Raw genomic sequence first — 25,806 nt, forward strand, 5'->3', positions numbered from 1 at the left:
TTCTGGGTATTTCTCTGTTGTGCTACGATGCGGATGTTCTCCTGAAATGTGTTTGTCATTCTTGTTTGATGTGGGTTCACAGTGTGGCGCATATTCGTAACAGTGTTAAAGTTGTTTCTACAGCCATCTTCAGTGTGACCTGAATGGCTGTTGATCAAGAGCCGCATATATTATGTGACTTGGAAGACACGCTTTTTGTAAGGAGGAAAAGCGGCCATTTCGACAGGTAGTAGAGGCCGCTAAAGGCAGTGCCTTTATGGCAAGCCCCCAATATTGTTGTCCGGGTGGAAATTGGGAGAATGGTTGCCCCGGGAGATTTTCGGGAGTCTCCCGGGAAAATCGGGAGGGTTGGCAGGTATGGCTGGAACGCTGGACATGCTGGCTTTAGAAGGAAGTGGAGCTCTCATCAGCGTCAGGTGTGTTGATTGCGGAGGAGCCGCACATGGCCACAGCAGGAGAGGAACGCCCTCTGTGGCGGCAGGTCGTAGAGCAGTAACTACGCTCTTAGAAACTTGTTTTGGAATAAAGTTGTCTCTCGCCACATCGTACTTCAAATATTCTGACTTCACCACATCACGTTTTGTTTTGTCAAAATCATATTTTGCATATTTTAGACCTAAATAAGTGGGGAATTTATTCATATTTGTTTATTGCACACAATTTATTACAGTGCAGTATTTGCCTTACTTTCTATTTCTGTTTCTGTTGTATTTTATAACGATCGATAAAAATCCAAAAACAAGCGGGACTTCCGTTTTCCTGATTAGGGGGGAGAATGCTAACAACATGGCTGCTAATCTTGGCGCTATCTTCACGGCGACATTCAAGCTAACCACCATTTTGCTGCACTTCATCTTCAACTCCAGCCTTACTTACTCAGTTGCCTAGTGGTTAGAGTGTCCGCTCTAAGATCGGTAGGTTGACTATACTAAAGACTATAAAAATGGGACCCATTACCTCCCTGCTTGGCACTCAGCATCAAGGGCTGGAATTGGGGGTTAAATCACCATAAATGATTCCCGGGCGCGGCCACTGCTGCTGCTCACTGCTCCCCTCACCTCCCAGCGGGTGAACGAGGGTATGGGTCAAATGCAAAGGACAAATTTCACCACACCTAGTGTGTGTGTGACAATCATTGGTACTTTAACTTTAATAACACATCTCCACATTAGTGAGACGTAGCTGTCAAAAGACAAGCTGTAATAGGACGCCCCACTTCATGCAAACAAGACCGCTATTAGCTTTCAGGAGCTGTCTTGGGCAATGCTAAATAGAGATGGACTCTGTTGGTTCACTTCATCTTGGACATCGTCAACTCCATACAACCTCGGTGAACCTTTAGCGTAATGTGAAACACGCAATGCTAACAACACGGCTAATGATTGTAGCTGCAACTGTCATGGAGACGACATTTTTGTAAACAAGAGCCCGTGGTTTTAGTACAAGGAAGCCCAGTTCTAACTTAGATGAATTACCCAGGATGTGATGAAGTATTTCCATGTCGTGGCCATGTTGTAGTGGCCGGGTGACGACCATAGCAATAATGCTACTAGTGAGTACTGCAATCTAATATACAAACCCCGTTTCCATATGAGTTGGGAAATTGTGTTAGATGTAAATATAAACGGAATACAATGATTTGCAAATCCTTTTTAACCCATATTCAGTTGAATGCACTACAAAGACAAGATATTCGATGTTCAAACACATAAACTTTATTTTTTTTTGCAAATAATAAATAACTTAGAATTTTATGGCTGCAACATGTGCCAAAGTAGTTGGGAAAGGAAATGTTCACCACTGTGTTACATCACCTTTTCTTTTAACAACACTCAATAAACGTTTGGGAACTGAGGAAACTAATTGTTAAAGCTTTGAAAGTGGAATTCTTTCACATTTTTGTTTTATGTAGAGCTTCAGTCATTCAACAGTCCGCTGTTGTACTTTACGCTTCATAATGCGCCACACATTTTCGATGGAAGACAAGTCTGGACTGTAGGCGGGCCAGGAAAGTACCCGCACTCTTTTTTACAAAGCCACGCTATTGTAACACGTGCTGAATCTGGCTTGGCATTGTCTTGCTGAAATAAGCAGGGGCGTCCATGAAAAAGATGTTACTTGGATTGCAGCATATGTTGTTCCAAAACCTGTATGTTCCTTTCAGCATTATCACAGATGCTGGCTTTTGAACTTTGCGTCGATAACAGTCTGGATGGTCCGCTTCCCATTTGGTCCGGATGACACAATGTCAAATATTTCCAAAAACAATTTGTTGTAACACTTGTCTTGCTGAAATAAGCAGGGGCGTCCATGATAACGTTGCTTGGATGGCAGCATATGTTCCAAAACCTGTATGGACCTTTCAGCATCAATGGTGCCTTCACAGATGTGTAAGTTAGCCATGCCTTGGGCACTAATACACCCCCATACCACCACAGATGCTGGCTTTTGAACTTTGCGCCTATAACAATCCAAATGGTTGTTTTCCTCTTTGTTCTGGAGGACACCGCGCCCTCTGTTTCCAAATATAATTTGAAATGTGGATTCGTCAGACCACAGAACACCTTTCCACTTTCCATCAGTCCATCTTAGGTGATCTCGGGTCCAGCCAAGCCGGCGGCGTTTCAGGATATTGTTGATAAATGGGTTTGGCTTTGCATAGTTTAGTTTTAACTTGCACTTACAGATGTAGCAACCAACTGTGTTACTCACAGTGGTTTTATGAAGTGTTCCTGAGCCCATGTGATGATATCCCTTACACACTGATGTCGGTTTTTGATGCAGTACCGCCTGAGGGCTCAAAAGTCCATAATATCATTGCTTACGTGGAGTGATTTCTCCAGATTCTCATAATTTTTTGATTATTTTACGGACCGTAGATGGTAAAATCCCTAATTTCCTTGCAATAGCTCGTTGAGAAATGTTGTTCTAAAACTGTTCGACATTTTGCTTACAAAGTGGTGACCCTCGCCCCATCCTTAGCATTGCATGCAAGCTGCTTTTATACCTAATCATGGCACCCAACTGTTCCCAATTAGCCTGCACACCTGTGGGATGTTCCATATAAGTGTTTGAGGAGTATTCCTCAACTTTATCAGTATTTATTGCCACCTTTCCCAACTTCTTTGTCACGTGTTGCTGGCATCAAATTCTAAAGTTAATGATTATTTGCAAGAAAAAAAACGTTTATCAGTTTGAACATCACATATGTTGTCTTTGTAGTATATTCAACTGAATATGGGTTGAAAATGATTTGCAAATCATTGTATTCCGTTTATATTTACATCTAACACAATTTCCCAACTCATATGGAAACGGTTTTTGTAGATCACAGTCAAGGCTACTATAATTGGGTGTAATGGTGACTAAATAGGTATTATTTCATGTTTAGAGTGTTCTAATTATGTTAAAAAGCGTATTTGGAATTTGTATTTCTCAGGATGGGTTGGTTTGACATGGCTGTTTTTGATAGATCTACAGCACTGGTGAGGAAAAACAAGGCTGCATCAAACTTTCATCATACTTATTTTACTGCGCCGTGCAGCCCTTCCTCTATTCGTCACTGTCAATGACTTATTAAAAGGAAGACCCAGTTCATCAAATACTTTTGCTCGGTGCCTCCACTTTATGGGTACAAGTAATGAGATCTGCATTGTTATCGATTTGTTAATCAATCAAGGATTGAACTACCGCTCAGCTTCACTTGGTTTTGTGTAAACATTTTGAAGAATGATTGTTTATGTTTGTATTCTGCAAGGTTTTATTGTTTGGAGAAGACATCATTTCAGGGGAGGTTCATTATTTGACATCTTTCTTATAAACACTAAAAGGTGCAGTAACTTTACGCAAAGCCTTTCTAAGCCTGCCTAAATTCACATTTCGACTTTTTTTTAACAACCATTCTCATTTATATTCCATCAGCTAGCAACTGTCTACAGTTTAATTAGAGATAGTGCCAAATTAACAAAACAGACCCCGTCGGCTAATGAGGCCTCAGGAATAAATATCATTGGTGCAGTGTTGTATTCTTCTCTGGGGCCGTTGTAAGTAATGTATTCTGTTTTGTTTTTCAGCTCCAAAGACCTGCAGTCCAAAGCAGTTTGTGTGTAAGGACGGAGTGACGTGTATCTCAAAGGGCTGGCGCTGCGATCGTGAGAAAGACTGCCCAGACGGCTCAGATGAGGAGCCGGATGTCTGTAAGTTTTTCTTTAAAAAGTCCAAACTCAACTTGTTTGCCCTGATTGTTCAAATCTTTCTGCATTTTCTGCAGAATGAACCGTAGCTGACATTGAACTATTCAGAGTAGATAATTGCAGCTTTGGTGGAACTGCTTTTCACTTTCTGCAGCTCTAAATATGTGTATCATATAATTTAAGGACAACAGGATTCTTCAGGGAGCCTTTTTTTGCATGCTATGTTGTTGATATTTATTAATGTCATATGCTTCACTTATTTACCTTACATTCTCAATGCAGCTTATTATATCATTGACTATTTTTTTAGAGAGTTAAATTTGACTCAAATCATGTATTTTAATTATATTGGACCAACGTTGGGAAAAAATAGGTACAAATATGAAATCGAATTAATTGGTAGTTTAAATGTAATCGTACTAAACCTGGGGTCAGCAACCCGCGGCTCTAGAGCCGCATGTGGCTCTTTAGCGCCGCTCTTGTGGCTCCCTGGACCTCTTTCAGAGATGTGTCAAAATGGAAAAAGATGAAGAAAATGTTTTTTTTAACAAACATGACACAAACTTTCCTAATTGTTAGAAATCCCACTGTTTATGTTATACATGCTTCACTAATTAGGGTAGAGCACCGTTTTGTCCTACTAATTTCAGCAATCATTGAACTCATCGTAGTTTGTTTACATGTACAAATCTCTCCGATGGTGCCAGAGAGAAACATGTTTTATGCCACTCCTTATTTGTCTCATTTTGTCCACCAAACGTTTTTTGCTGTGCGTGAATGCACAAAGGTGAGCTTTGTTGATTTTATTGATTTGCTGGAGTGCTTATCAGGCATATTTGGTCAATTCATGACGCAAGCTAATCGATGCTAACATGCTTTTTAGGCTAGCTGTATGTACACATTGCATCATTATGCCTCGTTTGTAGGTATATTTGAGCTCATTTAAATTTGTTTACTTAGGTCTTCTGTGTATTTAATTTATATTTGCATACCTCATGACAGTCATAACGAGAGGGTCGCAGCTTACTGCGAGATTTGTTCTTCCGTGATGCAAACGGACTAAACCGGACATGGCTTGCAGATAAAAACATAATTTATTCTTTCTATAACTACAAAGGGGTACAAACAAAAGGCGCTCACAAGGCATAGGCACAACTAAGCGTATGAAACAAAAAACAACACAGGCAGAAACTACGAACATGAAACAAAACTCGCCAACTGTGACATGAAAAAAACTATGGCAAGGACAGGACAAAAACAGAGTAATGTCCCCAGGATGACTAACTGAAAAGATAGGCTTAGATAATAATCTCTCATTAAAACAGGTGCATGAGTCAAACACATGAGACAAGTGAAACTAATGAGTACTCATGGAAACCAAAACAAACAAGAGTGCACAAAAACAGGAACTAATGGAGTCCAAAAACAAACAGAACATAACCAAAAAAAACATAATCTAGACCACAGATCGTGACAATGACACATTATCAGTATGTAATATTGGCTGCATTTCTGATAGTTGTTTGTGTGCCATGTTGTTCCAGACCACAGCAAATGTTACCCAGCTTGCAAATATTTGTAATAAATCCATTAGAAAAATACAGCCTGCCTTTTCCTTAGAATTGGACACACAGATCTATACCTTTGGCTATTCTGAGCCAGTAATTTCCAGAAGTTATCTCATCCTGTGAGAAGCCTCCATTTTACTAATGATTTCCAATGTTGCAAAAATGTGTAGAATAAAAATTAAAATACAACATTCCTGTCAACGAACATTTGCGTTGGCCTTTGATAGTAGGCTTATATAGCCTTCATTATAACACTTATATAGGGCTTTTAACTTTTTGCAGCTCCAGACAGATCTTTGTTTGTATTTTTGGTCCAATATGGCTCTTTCAACATTTTGGGTTGCCGACCCCTGTACTAAACAATGACTGTTTTTACACTCCCTTGACAAATAAAAATGTTGAAAAAGCACAAATATGAAGAGACTCACCTCCCAGGCACAAGCTGTATTAATCCTCCCTCAGTATCGTGTCCTACACATGTTGTAACGGAAACAAATCAGTCTGACATCGGCAATAAACAATCATCACATTATATAGGCCTGTTTTTAAAAACGTCTGATACAGAAACTCCTGATACAAGCAGTCTGTTCTGCTCACACTAACGTCTGTTTTTGCCAGCTAATAACAGGAAGTCTCCATTTAAGTCTTTTCTAAGAGACTTCACTTCAAAACACTGTAAAACCAAACGTTGAGATATAAAGCGTGTCAATATAACTTATATAAGATACAACATAACGTCTCTCTGACATTCCAACACATAAGAAATTCATTAAAACAAATGTGCTATCACGGTCATCGTGTCCATATGTATTACGGTTATCATTATTATCGCAGAATTATTAAATCTGACCAAAAACTACTTATACATTCTCCGAAGTATTTAGACCAAGGTATATTTTCCTTTTTAATTACTCAAATAGACACTGTTTTGTGTTTCTTATCTTAGTATTTTATCTGTTTTAATGGATAATATGTTTTTGTTTTAAATATATGTTTGTACTTTAGCACTTTAAGATTTATTTAAATAAAAAGGGCGTAAAAAAATAAAATCTATTAATATTATTCATTATTTCTGGCGGACGTTGTGGCGTCCTACTCTATTCAAACGCACCCTAAAACCATTTCTGTCTCGTAATCCATGATCACTCACGATTGCCCATCCATCCATCCATCCATCTCTTTCCGCTTATCCGAGGTCGGGTCGCGGGGGCAACAGCCTAATCAGGGTATACCAGACTTCCCTCTCCCTAGCCACTTCGTCTAGATCTCCCCGGGGGATCCCGAAGCGTTCCCAGGCCAGCTGGGAGACATAGTCTTCCCAACGTGTCCTGGGTCTTCCCCGTGACCTCCTACTGGTTGGACGTGCCCTAAACACCTCCCTAGGGAGGCGTTCGGGTGGCATCCTGACCAGATGCCCAAACCTACTCATCTGGCTCCTCTCGATGTGGAGGAGCAGCGGCTTTACTTTGAGTTCCTCCCGGATGGCAGAGCTTCTCACCCTATCTCTAAGGGAGAGCCCCGCCACACGGCGGAGGAAACTCATTTCGGCCGCTTGTACCCGTGATCTTGTCCTTTCGGTCATGACCCAAATCTCATGACCATAGTTGAGGATGGGAACGTAGATCGACCGGTAAATTGAGAGCTATGCCTTCCGGCTCAGCTCCTTCTTCACCACAAGGGATCGGTACAACGTCCGCATTTGTTTAAAATGGGATCCACTATGTAAAGCGCTTTGAGTCACTAGAGAAAAGCGCTATAAAATATCATTCTCTTCACCTATATAATTCACTATGTCTTATTCCTGCTGATATCCGATCGGTATGGGCCAGTAGTCAAGACTAGCATATTAGTATTTTATCAGAAGTGAAAAAATTGTATTGAGAAATCCTTATTAGTGTCATTAGGGGTGTAACGGTTCACAAAAATTTCGGTTCGGTACGTACCTCAGTTCAGAGGTCCTGGTTCGGTTCATTTTCGGTACAGTAAGAAAAAAACTAAATATACATTTTTTTATTATTTATTTAACAAATTTGCTAAATCTTCCACCAAAATATTTTTCTTAGTGTAATATTTGATGTGAAGTAATCGGAAAGTTGGATAGGTCAATAATTCATAATAAGATTGATTTTGATTCAATATTATGTTTTGAGCAATGACAGTTTGGAAGAAAAAAAACACTGTTGTATGTTTTTGTTTATTTTAATAGTATTTTCAGAATGTGCCGTGGGCCTTTAAAACATTAGTTGTGGGCCGCAAATGGCCTCCGGGGCACACTTTTGACACCCCTGCTATAGATAATGAAAAATTAAATCTGATTAATCAATGGACAAAAAGCAGAGCCTGGAGACACATGCGCGTTTATCATAACTCTCTCGCTCTCTGTCTCTGCCCCGCCCTCACGAATGTTAAAGCTGCGTGCATCACTTTTTTTTTTAACCCCTTCTTAACCCTGAACGTACATTGAAAATACACGCAACCCTAACTTTAAATGCCGGACATTCGAAGCATTTAAGAAACTTTTTTTTTGGTTGATTGATTGAAACTTTTATTAGTAGATTGCACAGTACAGTACATATGCCGTACAATTGACCACTAAACGGTAACACCCGAATAAGTTTTTCAACTTGTTTAAGTCGGGGTCCACGTTAATCAATTCATGGTGCCTCGGGGTGCATTGTTTACACAACGTGCGGTGCGCTACTTATATGTCCGTGTCGTTCAATACACCTCCGAACCGAACCGAAACGCCCGTACCGAAACGGTTCAATACAAATACACGTACCATTACACCCCTAGTCATATACTTTCTTTATTTTTTATTACTGGCATATTTACTCTTTACATTTTCATTAAAAAGCACTTTAGAAAGGAGCATTTACCTCACCTGATGTATTTTATGGAAATATTGCGGATGGATGTGAATGGTTTGGCAGGGTTGCATCTACTTGAATGTTTGGTATCTTTTACACACCCAGATTGACGTAGATGGATGGTCTATTACAGGGGTGGGCATTATGTCGATCGCGATCGACTGGTCGATCTCGGAGGGTGTGTCAGTCAATCTCAAGCCAGGCATTAAAAAATATACATAAAAATGAGCAATCATCAATCATACCAAGACTTCACTTTCGTCAGTTGTTTGACATTCTCAGCACCCGAGGATCTTGTGAGATGACGCTGGCTGCTGCGAGCTCATATTTAAGAAAAATATCACTAACAGGGCGGACGCAGAGAAACACATTTTATTTCTAGAGACTCCGTACCTACTGTCAAAACTCTAAAGACCGACTGCACAGTTCCTGTCTTCACCATAAAAGACCTGTTTCACCCTGCCTGTGCTAACAAAATAAGAGTCTCAGAAAGCTAGCGTGCACAAGCTAGCAAGCTACGGAGTTTGATGCCAATGTATTTCTCCCCCGCCCTCAGCGACCGCTTTCTCACTTGCTTGCCCACCCGCACACTCACTGATGTCACTCACCTGCTGCCAGACATTAAAGGGCCACACACGTATGCTACTCTCATAACAAAGTGTTTAAAAACGAGTATGCAAGTTGGACAAATGAGATGCCAAATCCAACCACTTTCATGTGGTATTGGACAGAAAGGAGGACTTTTTTTTCCCTCCATTTGAAAATGCGGACGTTATCAGCACCACTGTCTAATTCCAATGAATGCAAGTCATCAGAATCAAATACACCAACTTATATTCTTGTCTTCATGAAAGAAAGGAATCTATGTGTGTTAAACATGCTTGTATTATCATTAAACACCATTAACTTGTTAACAAAAATGTATTTTTCATAAATAAATAAATATAAATTATAAATAGGAATGAGGTAGATCTCCTCGACTTGGTCAATTTAAAAGTAGCTCACCTGCAGAAAAAGTGTGAGCGCCCCTGGTCCATTAGATCTGTTTAGTATGGCGGGTGACAACAACAGGATGTGTTGTGAGCTACGCAAAAAGGTCATTTTCCTTAAAGCGGTCTCGTCAGGCCCAATTAGAAGAATTGTAAAGTATTTTTTTCATTGGTTGCTGTGTTTGACAAACATACAGAAGATGCACTTAAAGGCCTTCTGAAACCCACTACTACCCACCACGCAGTCTGATAGTTTATATATCAATGATGAAATGTCAACATTGCAACACATGCCAATACGGCCTTTTTAGTTTACTAAATTACAATTTTAAATTTCCCGGGAGTTTCGTCTTGAAAACGTGGTGTAATGATGACGTTTACGCAAGACGTCACGGGCTGTTAGGAAGTATGAGCGCTGCACACACACACAGCTAAAAGTCGTCTGCTTTAACGGCATAATTACACAGTATTTTGGAGATCTGTGTTGCTGAATCTTTTGCAATTTGTTCAATTAATATTGGAGAAGTTAAAGTAGAAAGATGGATTTGGGAAGCTTTAGCTTTTAGCCACACAAACACACGGTGATTCCTTGTTTAAAATAACCGGAGGTGAAAATTTACTATGGATCAGAGCGCGGTCAAGCGAACATGAATCCAGACCAAATGTCAACCAGCAGGTTTCGGTGAGAAAATTGTGGTTAAAAAGTCACTTCTTACCGGAGAAAAGCTGAGCTTGGGCCGTCCTTGAAGCTGCCGTCGACTCCCCTGAGACATTGGCGTCAACACACCCGTGGAGACACCCCTCCGACTATGAGGTAATATTATCACTAAAACACTAGCAACACAAAAGAAAGATAAGGGATTTCCCAGAATGATCCTAGTAAATGTGTTTAAAAACATCGGAATCCGGCCCAATGCAATCGCGTTTTATTTTTATTTTTTATTTTTTCTAGTCCGTCGTTATCATTATCCTCAAACACGAATCTTTCATCCTCACTCAAATTAATGGGGAAATTGTCGTTTTCTCGGTCCGAATAGAGCTTTTTGTTGGAGGCTCCCATTAATCAATCAATCAATCAATCAATCAATCAATGTTTATTTATATAGCCCTAAATCACAAATGTCTCAAAGGACTGTACAAACCACTACAACTACGACATCCTCGGAAGAACCCACATAAGGGCAAGGAAAACTCACACCCAGTGGGCAAGGAGAACTCACACCCATTGGGACGCCAGTGACAATGATGACTATGAGAACCCCCCCCTCTAGGGGACCAAAAGCAATGGATGTCGAGCGGGTCTAACATGATACTGTGAAAGTTCAATCCATAGTGGCTCCAACACAGCCGCGAGAGTTCAGTTCAAAGCGGATTCAAGACAGCAGCGAGAGTCCCGTCCACAGGAAACCATCCCAAGCGGAGTCGGATCAGCATCGTAGAGATGTCCCCAACCGATACACAGGCGAGCGGTCCATCCTGGGTCCAGACGAGCGGTCCATCCTGGGTCCCGACTCTGGATAACCAGTACTTCATCCATGGTCATCGGACTGGTCCCCCTCCACAAGGGAGGGGGGTACAGAGGAGAAAAAGAAAAGAAGCGGCAGATCAACTGGTCTAAAAAGGAGGTCTATTTAAAGGCTAGAGTATACAAATGAGTTTTAAGGTGAGACTTAAATGCTTCTACTGAGGTGGCATCTCAAACTGTTACCGGGAGGGCATTCCAGAGTACTGGAGCCCGAACGGAAATTGCTCTATAGCCCGCAGACTTTTTTTGGGCTTTAGGAATCACTAATAAGCCGGAATATTTTGAACGCAGATTTCTTGCCGGGACATATGGTGCAATACAACCGGCAAGATAGAAAAACCATGTGAATATGGGAGGAGCCCCCACACATGCGACGTCATCGTCTGCTACTTCCGGTAGAGGCAGGGCTTTTCTCTTAACACCGACAGTTGCAAACTTTATTGTGGATCTTCTCTACTAAATCCTTTCAGCAAAAATATGGCAATATCGCAAAATGATCAAGTATGACACATAGAATGGACCTGCTATCCCCGTTTAAATAAGAAAATCTCATTTCAGTAGGCCTTTAACGAGACAAACCGCAGGTTCTAAAAAAAGACAAGCCTTGTTCCGAGATCTACATTAGAGATGAACTTTTCTCAGGCTTGATCCCTGGAGAGGGAATGAAAGCAGCAGTGTCTCTCCGGTCAGCTTTTCAGGCTGAAATGCCGGTAGTTTTCCAAGAGGACACGGGGAGAAAGAGAGAGAGTGCGTATACATTTGACATGTTTTTGGAGCGCTGGCATCGAGCAAGAGACTGTGTGGTGAAGCCTCTAAGAGTGTAGACGCAAAGACTGTAAGAGTCAGTCTGGAAGTCATTAGAGACGCGCCCACAGCAATGGAGAAACCTGCTGTTTTTCTCAACCTGCTCTTTCCTCCTTTCTCATCTGTGGAGGAGCCTCCTTCCTTGTCCCTATCTGGGACGGAGACAACAGTGACTGCATCCCTTGTCTCGTGTCTGCCAAAAAGACAACAACACTTATGGGAATGGTGCACTGAGGAACCTTGACTTCACAATGCGGTAGTGGAAAAACCCAGACTGTGAGTCAGAAACAGACCTCAGGGACGTTCGCTTAAACAGCTGTGGCTGTAGTCAACCTCCTGATGTCCTGCATAGGGCTGCGGCTATCGATTATTTTGGTAACCGAGTAATATAAAGGCAGCTGTTGCGTTCCATTCTGTAGAACATCTTTTGCCCAAATTGCCTTTTCAATAAAAGGACCACAACTATGGAACTCTCTACCTGACACTTTGGAAAGTATGCTTGCACTTGTCACTTTAAAAAACAAAACAAAATTGCGGCAATTTGAGCAACAATTTTGTTCCAATGATTAGTTTCTACTCATTTTTACTAAGTGGTTCTTATCTAGTTTGCACTTTGACTGTGTTATTATTATGATTATTATTATTGTTATTGGCTTTTATCTAGTTTGCACTTTGTCCGTATTATTACTATACTAATATACATATATATATAATATATTGATACTAATACTATTCTTATCAATTCCTCTTTGCCTCATTCTTTTTATTTCCCTATTAAATGCTGTTAGATCTGTGTTGTTGTTGTTGTTGTTGTTGTTGGGCACAAGTTGTAAATTAGCTTTGGCTACAAACACTATGATGCATACATTGGATGACTGTTTCAGATATCTACATTTCTGTATCCGTCCCTATTTCAAATAAACAAGAAATAAATAAATTATGAGTAGATTATCTGAATAATCGAGTAATCGGATGAAACAAACTTTATAGCCTCAATCCGTATTTTAGAATTGTAGATTTTTCTGCTTGCAATAACTTCAATTCTTTTTTAGAATAAATGCACATCATCAACATTTAAATTGCACTTTTACATTTGTGCTTTGATGAAGGAAATTAATGCACAAATTAAACGAAAAATCTAGAAAATTAATACATACATTAAAGGCCTACTGAAACTCACTACTACCGACCATGCAGTCTGATAGTTTATATATCAGTGATGAAATATTAACATTGCAACGCGTGCCAATATGGCCGGTTTAGATTACTAAATTGCAATTTTAAATTTCCTGCGAGTTTCTTGTTGAAAACGTCGCGGAATGATGACGCGTACGCGTGTCGTCACGGACTGTAAGGAAATATTAGCGCTGCACCAAACACGGCTAAAAGACGTCTCTGTTCATGGCGTAATTACACAGTATTTTGAACATCTGTGTTGCTGAATCTTTTGCAATTTGTTCATTTAATAATGGAGACTATAAAGAACAATGCTGCTGGTGGAAAGCGGTGGATTGCAGCTGTCTTTAGCACCGAGACACCGCTGGTGTTTCTTTGTTTGTTGTGAAGCTTTAACACAGAGCGGTCAAGCGAACATGTTTTCTCTACGTCAACCAGCATGTTTTTGGATGGGGAAATTGTGATATATATCTTATCGGAGAAATCACTGTATTATTTGTAGTCCTTCAGCAGCTGTTTAAAAGGCAGCTGTGAACTTGGCTCCTCGGCTTCTCTCTGAGACATTTCGTGTTCACCGCAGCCATCCGACCTCGAGCCTCGAGGTATGTCTTTACAATCTTTAAAATCTCACTAAAACACTATTAAAACAATAAGCAGATAAGGGATCTTCCAGAATTATCCTAGTAAATGTGTTTAATTACATCTGAAACGCTCACACTGCCGCTGCCCGCAGCCGTCGCTTTTTCTTTTTTTTCTAGTCCTTCACTATCAATATCCTAATTCATGAATCTTTCATCCTCGCTCAAATTAATGGGGAAATTGTCGCTTTCTCGGTCCGAATTGCTCTTACTGCTGGTGGCTCCCATTAAAAACAATGTGAATATGTGTGGAGCCCTGCAACTCGTGAAATCACGCGCACATGCTTCCGGTAAAGGCAGGGCTTTTCTATTAGCGACCAAAAGTTGCGAACTTTATCGTGGATGTTCTCTACTAAATCCTTTCAGCAAAAATATGGCAATATCGCGAAATGATCAAGTATGACACATAGAATGGACCTGCTATCCCCGTTTAAATAAGAAAATCTCATTTCAGTAGGCCTTTAAACTTAAAATTACAATTAAAAGTGATCTACAAGAAAGGCTGATACAGCCCTGGCCGTTGCAAAGTACGTGAAAAAAATACCATAGAGCCGCCGTTTTCCACGGATGCTAACAACACCAACGGCTTCACCTCGCTGCCAAGCAACCATTAGCATGACAAGAAGTTGTCGATGGAGCAATAAACCGTTACCAGAGGTGGAACCGGACTTAAAAGGATTAGTAGGAACTCTACAAAGCAATATCAACAATAACCAGGAACAGGTAATCAAAGGTGTACAAAAGTATGTTGCAGATCTCCGAGAACAAAATATCAGAGACTGAAAAAGGTGTCGTAAGGATATGAAGGAAATCAGAAAGTTCAGAGAATGCCATATAGGAACATTTCTTAAATGTTTTACCAAACTGCAAGTAATTGATTTGCTCAAAATTTGGTGACAATAAGTATAGTAATAATTAGGTGCACATTTTGAAAGTTTTTGCAATAATATTCATGCACATGAACAACTCAACATCGTACATCATTTGAATCTGCATTTACTCTTCTTTGTTTTAACCAGTTGTTTAAATAAACACACTTGTTTACCTCTTCAGATGACATCGCTGATCTCCTTTTTTGGTACAATGCGTTGTGATTATTTATAGATGTCCAATGTTCTCCAGCAAACAAAATAAATTCACATTGAGACAGTAGTTGCAACTCGATGCTCTTGTTTGTGTAGTCCTCGTTATAATTATTCCTCTCCAATGTGTGGTGATATGAATGTTGTTTTTTCTTGCAGGACTTGGTCTTCACAGACCAAGTTGTCAATGTAGCTAGCATTCATGCCGCCATCCTCGAGCACTTTAAGATGGTATTTTAAAGTTCATGTAAGAAGAAATAATTAAGAAATAATAATTAACTACTATTAAAACCAAGAGTCAAAAAGGTTAAGAACACCTTGTTTATACTACATACCATTAACCTGCCAGGGATGGCGGATGGAAATTAGCCTTTGGCTAAAATTGTGCACATTTACATTTTATATTTTCATTAATGAGGCTTCAGCACCCCCCGCGACCCCAATAAAGGGACAAGCGGTAGGAAATGGATGGATGAATAATGTGCATTGTCCCATGTAACAAAGATATAACAAATATAAATAATGGCGACTTCTCATCAGGAGTTTTATTATACATCATCAAGCTTATTGGTGTGTCTCATGGGAGAGGCAAAAGTTAGGTCAGAGAAAATGTCGTAGTATATAAATTATTTTATGTTTTTGTTCGGCCCGGTAGAAAATGTGTCACAGACCGGTACCGGTCCACGTATTCGGGACCACTGATGTAGATAATCTCTGTCTAGCTTTTTTTGTATCAGGTCCATAAAAACAACAGACTTTCTGGAATATACAAAATAAGATTAATAGTCTGGCCTCCTGGTACTTAGCGCTCTGAAAATATGGACCCCAAACCATTTTGTTGAATATGCCTGCTGTAGACCTTTTATATATATATATATATATATATATATATATATATATATATATATATATATATATATATATATATATATATATATATATATATATATATATATATATATATATGTATATACACATACATATGTATATATATGTTTATATATATATGTGTGTATATATATACATATATATACACATATATATATGCATATATCTCTCTCTCTCTCTCTCCCTCTCTCTCTCTCTCTCTCTCTCTCTATATATATATATATATATATATATATATATATATATATATATATATATATATATATATACATATATATAATATTGTGAGCGAACTGTGGTGCGGAATTTCCCCCAGGGATCCATAAAGTACTTTGTATTCTAATCTATTCTATTCTATATTATATATATTTATATGAGTGAACTTTGTGTAACATCCAGTGTTTGAATGAAGCATAAGGAATATTTTTGATTCCTTTTTCTGGATGCAGCTTCACAGTGGTCCTTGTTGGGGTGTTGGCTATTGCTAGTGAAGTGAGCCACTGTCCACTGCAGCTGCTATGTTTCTCTCACAATGCAGTTCTCTGTAGCCCGGTGTGCTGGTCCAGACTGGGATGGAGGGATACTAACATAGGACAACAAAAACAGACACAATGGTCGGGCATATGCCCTTTTATTTACAGCAGATCTGCATTCCCAGTTAACTATGCCAAGCTATGGCATGTGACGGATGCTCCCCGGGTAGGGAGTAGGTCCCATTTGGAACCCCTCGGGCTGTAGATATTATTTGGGTTCTGCAGTGTATCCACGTCTATAGCTAAGGGGTGCTGGAAACACAGGAAGTGTGATGCTGACGTCCACTGCCTCCGACCTGTAATAAGGACAGTTTTACAGTCTGATCCGACCTAAGCTGCAATTAGTCTTTTTGGACATTTACAGCCCTTTTTGGGGTGGAAAACTTTTTTCTTTTTTTCTATTTTATGGCGTAATGTAAGCGAGTACCATGTGAAAGATGCTTACTCATACCAAGGGACTTTTTCGTTGCATTTTGTTGTCAGTGGTTACTATGTTCAGATCAGATGAAGTCAACTGTTTGACAATGTTTACTTATGGCCCCGACACTTGTGGCAGCTTCAAAATGCTGTGGAGGAAATGTTAGCCTACATTTAATACAGATATTCTTAAAATTGTATAATGCATACATTCTTAGACTTTTTGCCTGATGGCGGCCACAGTTTTAAATTGGTCAGGCTTGGTCAAAAGATAGGACTCAGATGCGGAGTTGGGAATAATTTGGCAGGCTTTTGTTTTGAAGGATTCCTTTCACCTCCAGAGTCAGGGCAATTCAATATAGGCTATAACTAAACTAGTCGGCGAAAAAGGTTCCAAAAAAAAAAGGAACAACCGAAAATCACTCCGAAAAGGAGGAAAACACAAAAATAATGACGAACTATACTTGGCGCCGTGTATTCTATGAAACCTATTATAAACACAAAACTCTCCAACAGGAGGAAAAGACAATGGCATGAAACTTCTACACTGTCTGTAATCTAATCAATGTTAACAAAAAAATGTCACTCCAAAAATTGAGGAAAAGGAAGAACTGTAAGAAAAAAATGAAAACTCACCACTTCGGCTGTAAAACTAAATAACACAAAATCACTCTGCTGGGGAGGAGAAAAAGAAAATTCAAATATCAACGAAGGAATTCAGAATCTGGGTATTCAAACACGAGATGAGGCAAGGCATGGACAGGAATGAATAAACGAGATCAAAGGCACAGAACAAAGGGAGGTGTAGGCTTATAAGACACATGAGGGTAATGGGGAACAGGTGGAAACAATCAGGGGTCAGGGATGAAGTCAGACTGATGACACAAAAGGAAGGGAAAGTGATCTGAAACGAGAGGAGTTACATTTTAAACTAAAACATGTAATTTACAAGACAGAAGAAAACAAGACAAGACATCCCTCGCCGCGGTGTGACAAAATTAGACTTGCTCAAATATTACACACATGTGCTTTGGGATGGGTACTTCTATTGGTACCAAAGTTTGTCGCTACCACCGGGTACCAATTCACATAAAATCAAACGGTGCCATTGTTTAATAGCTTGGTTGCAAGTGACCTGCTCAAGGAGTTGGCCGGGAAACAACCAGTTAAGCACTCACCTTTAGACTCTCTCTAGATAATGTTACACTTCCACGCCAACAAATAAGGAAAAAGGCGCTCAAACGTACAGGAAAGCTCTGCTTTTCAACATGTGCTATTTCAATGCTAGTTTATATTGGATTTGCCATAGACTTGCTACCAACTAGCAACAGTGATTTTACAGGGTAATTTCAACACTTCCAAATTTGTAATGAAATGTACAACTCATATGAAAGTTACAATAAAACAGCTGGTGTCTTAAAAATATAATACTTACAGTATAAGCTCTTTGACTTTTTTAGGGCTCAACAAAATAGAAGACTTGCACATTCAACTTACAGGGGAACATTATCACCAAACCTATGTAAGCGTCAATATATACCTTGATGTTTCAGAAAAAAGACCATGTTTTTTTTTAAACCGATTTCCAAACTCTGAATGGGGGAATTTTGGCAAATTAAACGCCTTTCTGTTTATCGGTCTTGTAGCGATGACGTCAGAACGTGACGTCACCGAGGTAACACACCCGCCATATTCATTTTCACATTACAAACACCGGGTCTCAGCTCTGTTATTTTCTGTTTTTTCGATTATTTTTTGGAACCTTGGAGACATCATGCCTCGTCGGTGTGTTGTCGGAGGGTGTAACAACACTAACAGGGAGGGATTCAAGTTGCACCACTGGCAAGAAATCTGCCGCCAGACCCCCATTGAATGTACCAAAGTGTCTTCACATTTGACCGGTGATGCTAAGACAGACATGTCACAGAGATGTATGGATAACCTGCAGATGCATTTGCAACGATTAAGTCAACGAAATCACAAAGGTGAGTTTTGTTGATGGTGTTGACTTATGTGCTAATCAGACATATTTGGTCTCGGCATGACTGCCAGCTAATCGATGCTAACATGCTATGCTAATTGATGCTAACATGCTATTTACGCTAGCTGTATGTACATTTGAAACTAGATACCCACATTTAATGCAAAACAAACACTTACCAATAGACGGATTTAAGTTGCTCCAGTGTCACAAGATGCGAAAGTCCTGATCGTTTGGTCTGCACATTTTACCGGCGATGCTAATAAGGCAGCCATGTTATGGGCCACTTCATTAGGTACACCCACGCTATGGCCGAATAGCGTCAATAGCTATTCGCTCAATAGCTTCGATTTCTTCTTCAATTTCGTTTTCGCTATCTGCCTCCATACTCCGACCATCTGTTTCAATACATGCGTAATCTGTTGAATCACTTAAGCCGCTGAAATCCGAGTCTGAATCCGAGCTAATGTCGCTAAATCTTGCTGTGGTAACCGCCATGTTGTTTGTATTGGCCTGTATGACGTCACAGGGAAATGGATAGTGGTTTCGAAGATAGCGAAAATAAGGCACTTTAAAGCTTTTTTTAGGGATATTCCGGGATCGGTAAAATTTTGAAAAAAACTTCAAAAAATACAACAAGCCACTGTGAACTGATTTTTATTGTTTTTAACCCTTTTGAAATTGTAATAATGTTCCCCTTTAATGACAAAGACTACTTCCTGACTAAGGCAACACACCACAGTCTATACAAGGGGTCGGCAACCCAAAATGTTGAAAGAGCCATATTGGACCAAAAATACAAAAACTAAATCTGTCTGGAGCCGCAAAAAAATAAAATCTATACATAAGTGTTATAATGATGATGTAAGTGTCTATATTAGCTATATTAGCCTACTATCAAAAGCTGATGCAAATCTTCGTTGAAAAAAGTATTGCATTTTAACTTTTATTCTACACATTTTTACAACATTGGAAATCATAAGTACAATGGATAACTAACTCCACGAAATTACTGGCTTAAGGTGGCCAAAGGTATAGATGTGTGTGTTCAAGTTAAAGGAAACTGCATGCTGTCTCTTTCTAATGGATTTATTACCGATTTTTACAAAATTATTAAGAGTAACCACCTTTAATAAAGGTCAACCAAAGAACGAGATTCCTCTACAGAATCTCCTCTCTGGTCAACAAAAGCACCTTGAGGATTCTAGCGGGAACTCTCATTCAACCCTTCTTCGATTACGCTTGCACCTCCTGGTACCCCAGCACCTCCAAAAACCTCAAATCTAGACTCCAAACATCCCAGAATAAGCTAATCCGGTTACTTTTAGACCTCCACCCCAGATCACACCTCAATCCAACCCACTTCTCCAAAGTGGGCTGGCTCAGGGTGGAGGACAGAGTAAAACAACTTGCACTGAGCCTAGTCTATAAAATCCGCTACACCTCCTTGATACCGAAGTACATGTCAAACTACTTCCTTAATGTAAATGACCGCCATAACCACAACACCAGGGGGAGCTCCACAAACCACGTTAAACCCAGATTCCGATCTAACAAAGGTCTTAACTCATTCTCTTTCTATGCCACATCAATGTGGAATGCACTCCCAACAGGTATAAAAGTAAGTGCATCTCTATATTCCTTCAAAACCACTCTAAAACAACACCTCCAGGCAACTTCAACACTTTACTAATAGCCTCCTCCATTCACATCCCATCTCCCCGGATTATAAACAACTCAAATGTACTTCTAATGTATATACTTGTTCTTATGCTACCTGAACTCACTATGTTCTCTGCTGGCTGTACATATCCTACTAAATAAGACCTACACTGTTTCAATGTCCACATTTCTCTGTTGATGCAATTGTTGATGACTGAAGTGCTGGTATCAACCAAAGCTCCTCATCCCACCCCCCGGTTTGGAAATAATGTAAATAATATGATGATTAACCTGTGTGATGACTGTATTATGCTGATAGTATATATTTGTACCATGAATTGATTAGCGTGGACCCCGACTTAAACAAGTTGAAAAACTTATTCGGGTGTTACCATTTAGTGGTCAATTGTACGGAATATGTACTGTACTGTGCAATCTACTAATAAAAGTATCAATCAATCAATCAATGCAAACAGTTCTGCAGAAAAATACCTTTATTCTACAGAGTTTTTCTAAATTATTACGATCAACCACCTTTAATGAAGTGACAATGCTGGCAGTTCCACAGAAAAATACCATTGTTTTACAGTTTTTTTCTGAATTGTTAGGATCAGGGGTCTCACATTCACCTTACCCGGGGGCCACTGGATGCAGGAACTTGGTGCAAAGTGGGTTCACATTCTATGAATGGCTATCCCGCCCTAACAACCTACTTACCGATTTTACCGCGAGACTTTCAGTGACCCTCTTGTAGGATTGACCCGATGTTTGCCCTGGCAAATGTATCACGGTCGCACCGTGACAGGGCTTTGTCGCCCTCTGCGTTCGCGCATGCCAACTTAAACGCGTGATGTATGTGGTTTTAACGCCTATGATAGTGACTGCAAGACATACTTGATCAACAGCCATAAAGGTCACACTGACGGTGGCCGTACAAACAACTTTAAAACTGTTACAAATATGCGCAACACTGTGAACCCACACCAAACAAGAATGACAAACACATTTCAGGAGAACGTCCTCACTGTAACACAACATAAACACAACATAACAAATACCCAGAATCTCATGCAGCGCTGACTCTTCCGGGCTACACTCCTGCAGTAAATTAACCATAAAAATTTTTTTTTTTACAGTGTATGGTTTAAAAAGAGATAGCACAGCATGTCCAAAAAGGACATGCTGTAATGAAACAACTGGAAATATGTAATGCATTACATTGTATCGTATGCATGTTTGAAATAAAATGTACTGAAATCTCAAACTTAGAGGTTTAATAACAGCGTCCCACTACGTGGTGTTTTTGTCAAAAAGTATGCTCAGGACTTATTCCGCCCTTTGGTGTGTAATGGTTCAGGAGCAGAAGAGTTAGCTTACACAAACAACAAGAACATACAGTCTCAACAGTATTTTAAGGGGATGGAGCTCTGCCAGCCACCACTTTGCCATTTTTAGACGAGGCTGGCTAAAGCTTCCCCCCTCAAGAAGGACAGGAGTGCCCAGACTGTGTTTAGTCAAGAAAAGCGTGTCAGGGGTTTAAATCAAATATATATACATAAAAAAAAGTTCATTATGTAATCTCAGCAGGGATCCTCACAGACAGAAGGGGGGTGACAGGCCGGAGGCACTCAAAGGGGACACGAAGGCGTGCCTGGGACACCAAGAGAGATTATAAAACAAGATAATATGTAATAACTGGATTTTTGGAGTCAGTGAAGGCATAAACAGAAATGCTGAACATCTGGTGTCTTGGCTCCGCCTACCTGTCATTAAAGGCCTACTGAAACCCACTACTACCCACCACGCAGTCTGATAGTTTATACATCAATGATGAAATATTAACATTGCAACAAATGCCAATACGGCTTTTTTAGTTTACCAAATTACAATTTTAAATTTCCTGGGTGTTTCGTCTTGGAAACGTTGTGTAATGATGACGTCTATGCAGGGCGTCACGCGTTTTTAGGAAGTATGAGCGCTACGCACACACACAGGTAAAAGTCGTCCACTTTAACGGCATAATTACACAGTATTTTGGAGATCTGTTTTGCTGGATCTTTTGCAATTTGTTCAATTAATATTGGAAAAGTCACAGTAAAAAGATAGAGTTGGGAAGCTTTAGCCTTTAGCCACACAAACACACGGTGATTCCTTGTTTAAAATTCCCGGAGCTGAAACGTTCCTATGGATCAGAGCTCGGTCAAGCAGACATGGATCCCAACCGAATGTCAACCAGCAGTTTTCGGTGAGAAAATTGTGGTTAAAAAGTCGCCACTTACCGGATGTCAGCTGAGCTTGTGTCGTCCGTACAGCTGCCGTCGACACCCTTGAGACATGTTGTCAACACACCCGTGGACAAACCCCTCCGACTATCAGGTAATATTAAACTCACTAAAACACTAGCAACACAATAGAAAGATAAGAGATTTCCCAGAATTATCCTAGTAAATGTGTTTAAAAACATCGGAATACGTCCCAATGCTATCGCGTTTTTTTTTTTTTTCTTCTAGTCCGTCGCTATCAATATCCTCAAACACGAATCTTTCATCTTCGCTCAAATTAATGGGGAAATTGTCGTTTTCTCGGTCCGAATAACTGTTTTTGTTGGAGGCTCCCATTAAAATCAATGTGAATATGTGAGGAGCCCCCACACTTGCGACGTCATCGTCTGCGACTTCCGGTAAAGGCGAGGCTTTTTCAGGAAGTACCAAAAGTGGCGAACTTTATCGTCGATTTCCTCTACTAAATCCTTTCAGCAAAAATATGGCAATATCGCGAAATGATCAAGTATGACACATAGAATGGACCTGCTATCCCCGTTTAAATAAGAAAATCTAATTTCAGTAGGCCTTTAATATTGTTTTGTTCCCTAACGTTCTATAGCAGGAGTGTCAAACTCATTTTAGATCAGGGGCCACGTAGAGGAAAATTTATTTCCAAGCGGCCCGGACTGGTAAAATCATGCCAGGATAACTTAAAAATAAAGACAACTTCAGATTGTTTTTTTTTGTTTACAAATAGAACAAGCACAATCCGAAAACATACAAATCATAATGTTGTGTTTTTTTTTTAAACTCATATGTTCATTTGTCGGAATTTATAATTTCTGAAAAAATTATGTGATAATGTATATCAGTCAAATAGGTGTGAGTCTGGCAGAGTTTTAAAATGATCTCATTGGTGTAAAATTGTAATCTATCAGAAGATGTATTAAATAGTAATATCAAAATCAAATTACAGGGTGATAATAATCTAATTTACTAATTTTCCTCAACTGATGTAGTAACATCATGTGGTTTATTCTGCACATATGTAGCATCGTCTACAACAAAACTTGTACATTTGGACTCATTTCATGGATCACACATGAAGTAAGAAGCGGATACATATTATTTCAGCATATTTATGTGCGCCCAGACAATGTGTCCCCAGTATACTTGCCAACCCTCCCGATTTTCCAGGTAGACTCCCGGATTTCAGTGCCCCTCCCGAAAATCTCCTGGGGCAACCATTCTCCTGAATTTCTCCCGATTTCCACCTGGACAACAATATTGGGGGCGTGCCTTAAAGGCACTGCCTTTCGCGTCCTCTCTCACCTGAAAAGGAGACTATTATATGTTTGTCCTTTATCCATATGTTTATCTATAACCCATAAACTAGGTAGGCACGGAGCCATTTCTCAGTGTGTCTTTATTCCAGCCGGCACGTTAATACGCTGACACACAACATCCGGATTCCCATCATGCATTGCTTCAAAACGACGGCAGGTAGTAATGTCCAAAAACATAACAGAGACGAACCAGAACGAAGAAGAGACATGGCGTCGACGTGTAAGAGGAAGAAGTACGCTTGCAAGTTCCAAAATGTTTGGAAAAAATATTTCCAGTTCATCCAGGACAGCTCGAAGGGAAAGGGGTATGCTGCCTGCAAATTTTGTAGATCAGACTTCTCCATTGAACACAGTGAAAATTTACATAAACACAACATCCGGATTCCCATCATGCATTGCTTCAAAACGACGGCAGGTAGTAATGTCCAAAAACATAACAGTGACGAAGCAGAAGAACGAAGAAGAGACATGACGACGACGAGTAAGAAGAATAAGTACGCTTGCAAGTTCCAAAATGATTGGAAACAATATTTCCAGTTCATCCAGGACAGCTCGAAGGGAAAGGGGTATGCTGCCTTCATTTTTTGTAGATCAGACTTTTCCATTTAGTGTGTATATATATATATATATATATATATATATATATATATATATATATATATATATATATATATATATATATATATATATATATATGTGTATGTATATATATATATGTGTATGTATATATAAATATATATATACACATGTATATATATATATATATATATATTTATATATATATATAGATACATATACACACATAAGAAATACTTGATAATATATACACCCCCCATCTCCCGAATTCGGAGGTCTCAAAGTTGGCAAGTATAATCCCCAGTCCGCCCCCTTTGAAGTCAGAAGTCATGCATGTGGTTGGGGATACAAAGAATTGCTATTGCGACATCCAGTGGACACATTTAGAAGGGCAGTTTATTTTATTCAAAAATTACAGCTCATTTTTATAGAATAGAATAGAAAGTACTTTATTGATCCCTGGGGGAAATTCAGCACCACAGTTCGCTCACAATAAACAATAATAATAATAAATAATATATGGCATGTATTATATAAACAATATAAATATATTAATAATATAAATATATTCTACATATATTCTACATTTAAGTGCAGTCAAGGAACATATGCGTTATACAGTCTGATGGCTGTCGGTATGAAGGACCTCCTGTGTCGTTCCGTGTTACATTTTGGTAGTCTGAGCCTTCCACTGAACGTGCTCATTCTCTCCGCAAGGTCCGAATGTAGTAGGTGGGAGGTGTTGTCCATAATGGCTAGGAGTTTTGCCAGACTTCTCCTCTCTGACACCACCGCCAGAGAGTCCAGCTCCACTCCCACCACGTTACTGGCCTTCTCTACCAATTTGTCCAGTCTGTTTGCGTCCCTCACTCTCAGTCCGCAGCCCCAGCAGGCCACGGCGTACAAAAAAGCGCTTGCCACCACCGACTCGTAGAACTTATACTTATACTTACCAAAATAATCTCATGGGCCTGATAGTGCCTTCTATAGAGACACCATAGTTTTTCCTCATCCTTGCTTCAAGAAAGGTCCGCCTTTTGAGTTACAGCTTTGAAGGGGAACATTATCACCAGACCTATGTAAGCGTCAATATATACCTTGATGGTGCAGAAAAAAGACCATATATTTTTTTGACCGATTTCCGAAGTCTAAATGGGTAAATTTTGGCGAATTAAACGCCTTTCTGTTTATTGCTTTGGTGGCGATGACGTCAGAACGTGATGTCACTGAGGTAACACAGCAGCCATTTTCATTTTCTACACATTACACACACGGGTCTCAGCTCTGTTATTTT

At 39.7% G+C, this 25,806-nt stretch overlaps 1 protein-coding gene across 2 annotated transcripts in view; it reads left to right on the plus strand.

The window, feature by feature from the left end:
* LOC133535359 (low-density lipoprotein receptor-related protein 1-like) overlaps nt 1-25,806 on the plus strand; it is a 296,691-nt gene that overhangs the window by 47,409 nt on the left and 223,476 nt on the right. For both annotated transcript variants that reach the window (XM_061875132.1, XM_061875133.1), the window contains exon 2: nt 4,074-4,196. In XM_061875132.1, coding sequence (XP_061731116.1) covers nt 4,074-4,196 — 123 coding nt within the window. The remainder of the gene's footprint in view (nt 1-4,073; nt 4,197-25,806) is intronic.

The sequence above is a fragment of the Nerophis ophidion genome, linkage group LG16, assembly GCF_033978795.1.
Source record: "Nerophis ophidion isolate RoL-2023_Sa linkage group LG16, RoL_Noph_v1.0, whole genome shotgun sequence".
NCBI lineage: Eukaryota > Metazoa > Chordata > Actinopteri > Syngnathiformes > Syngnathidae > Nerophis > Nerophis ophidion.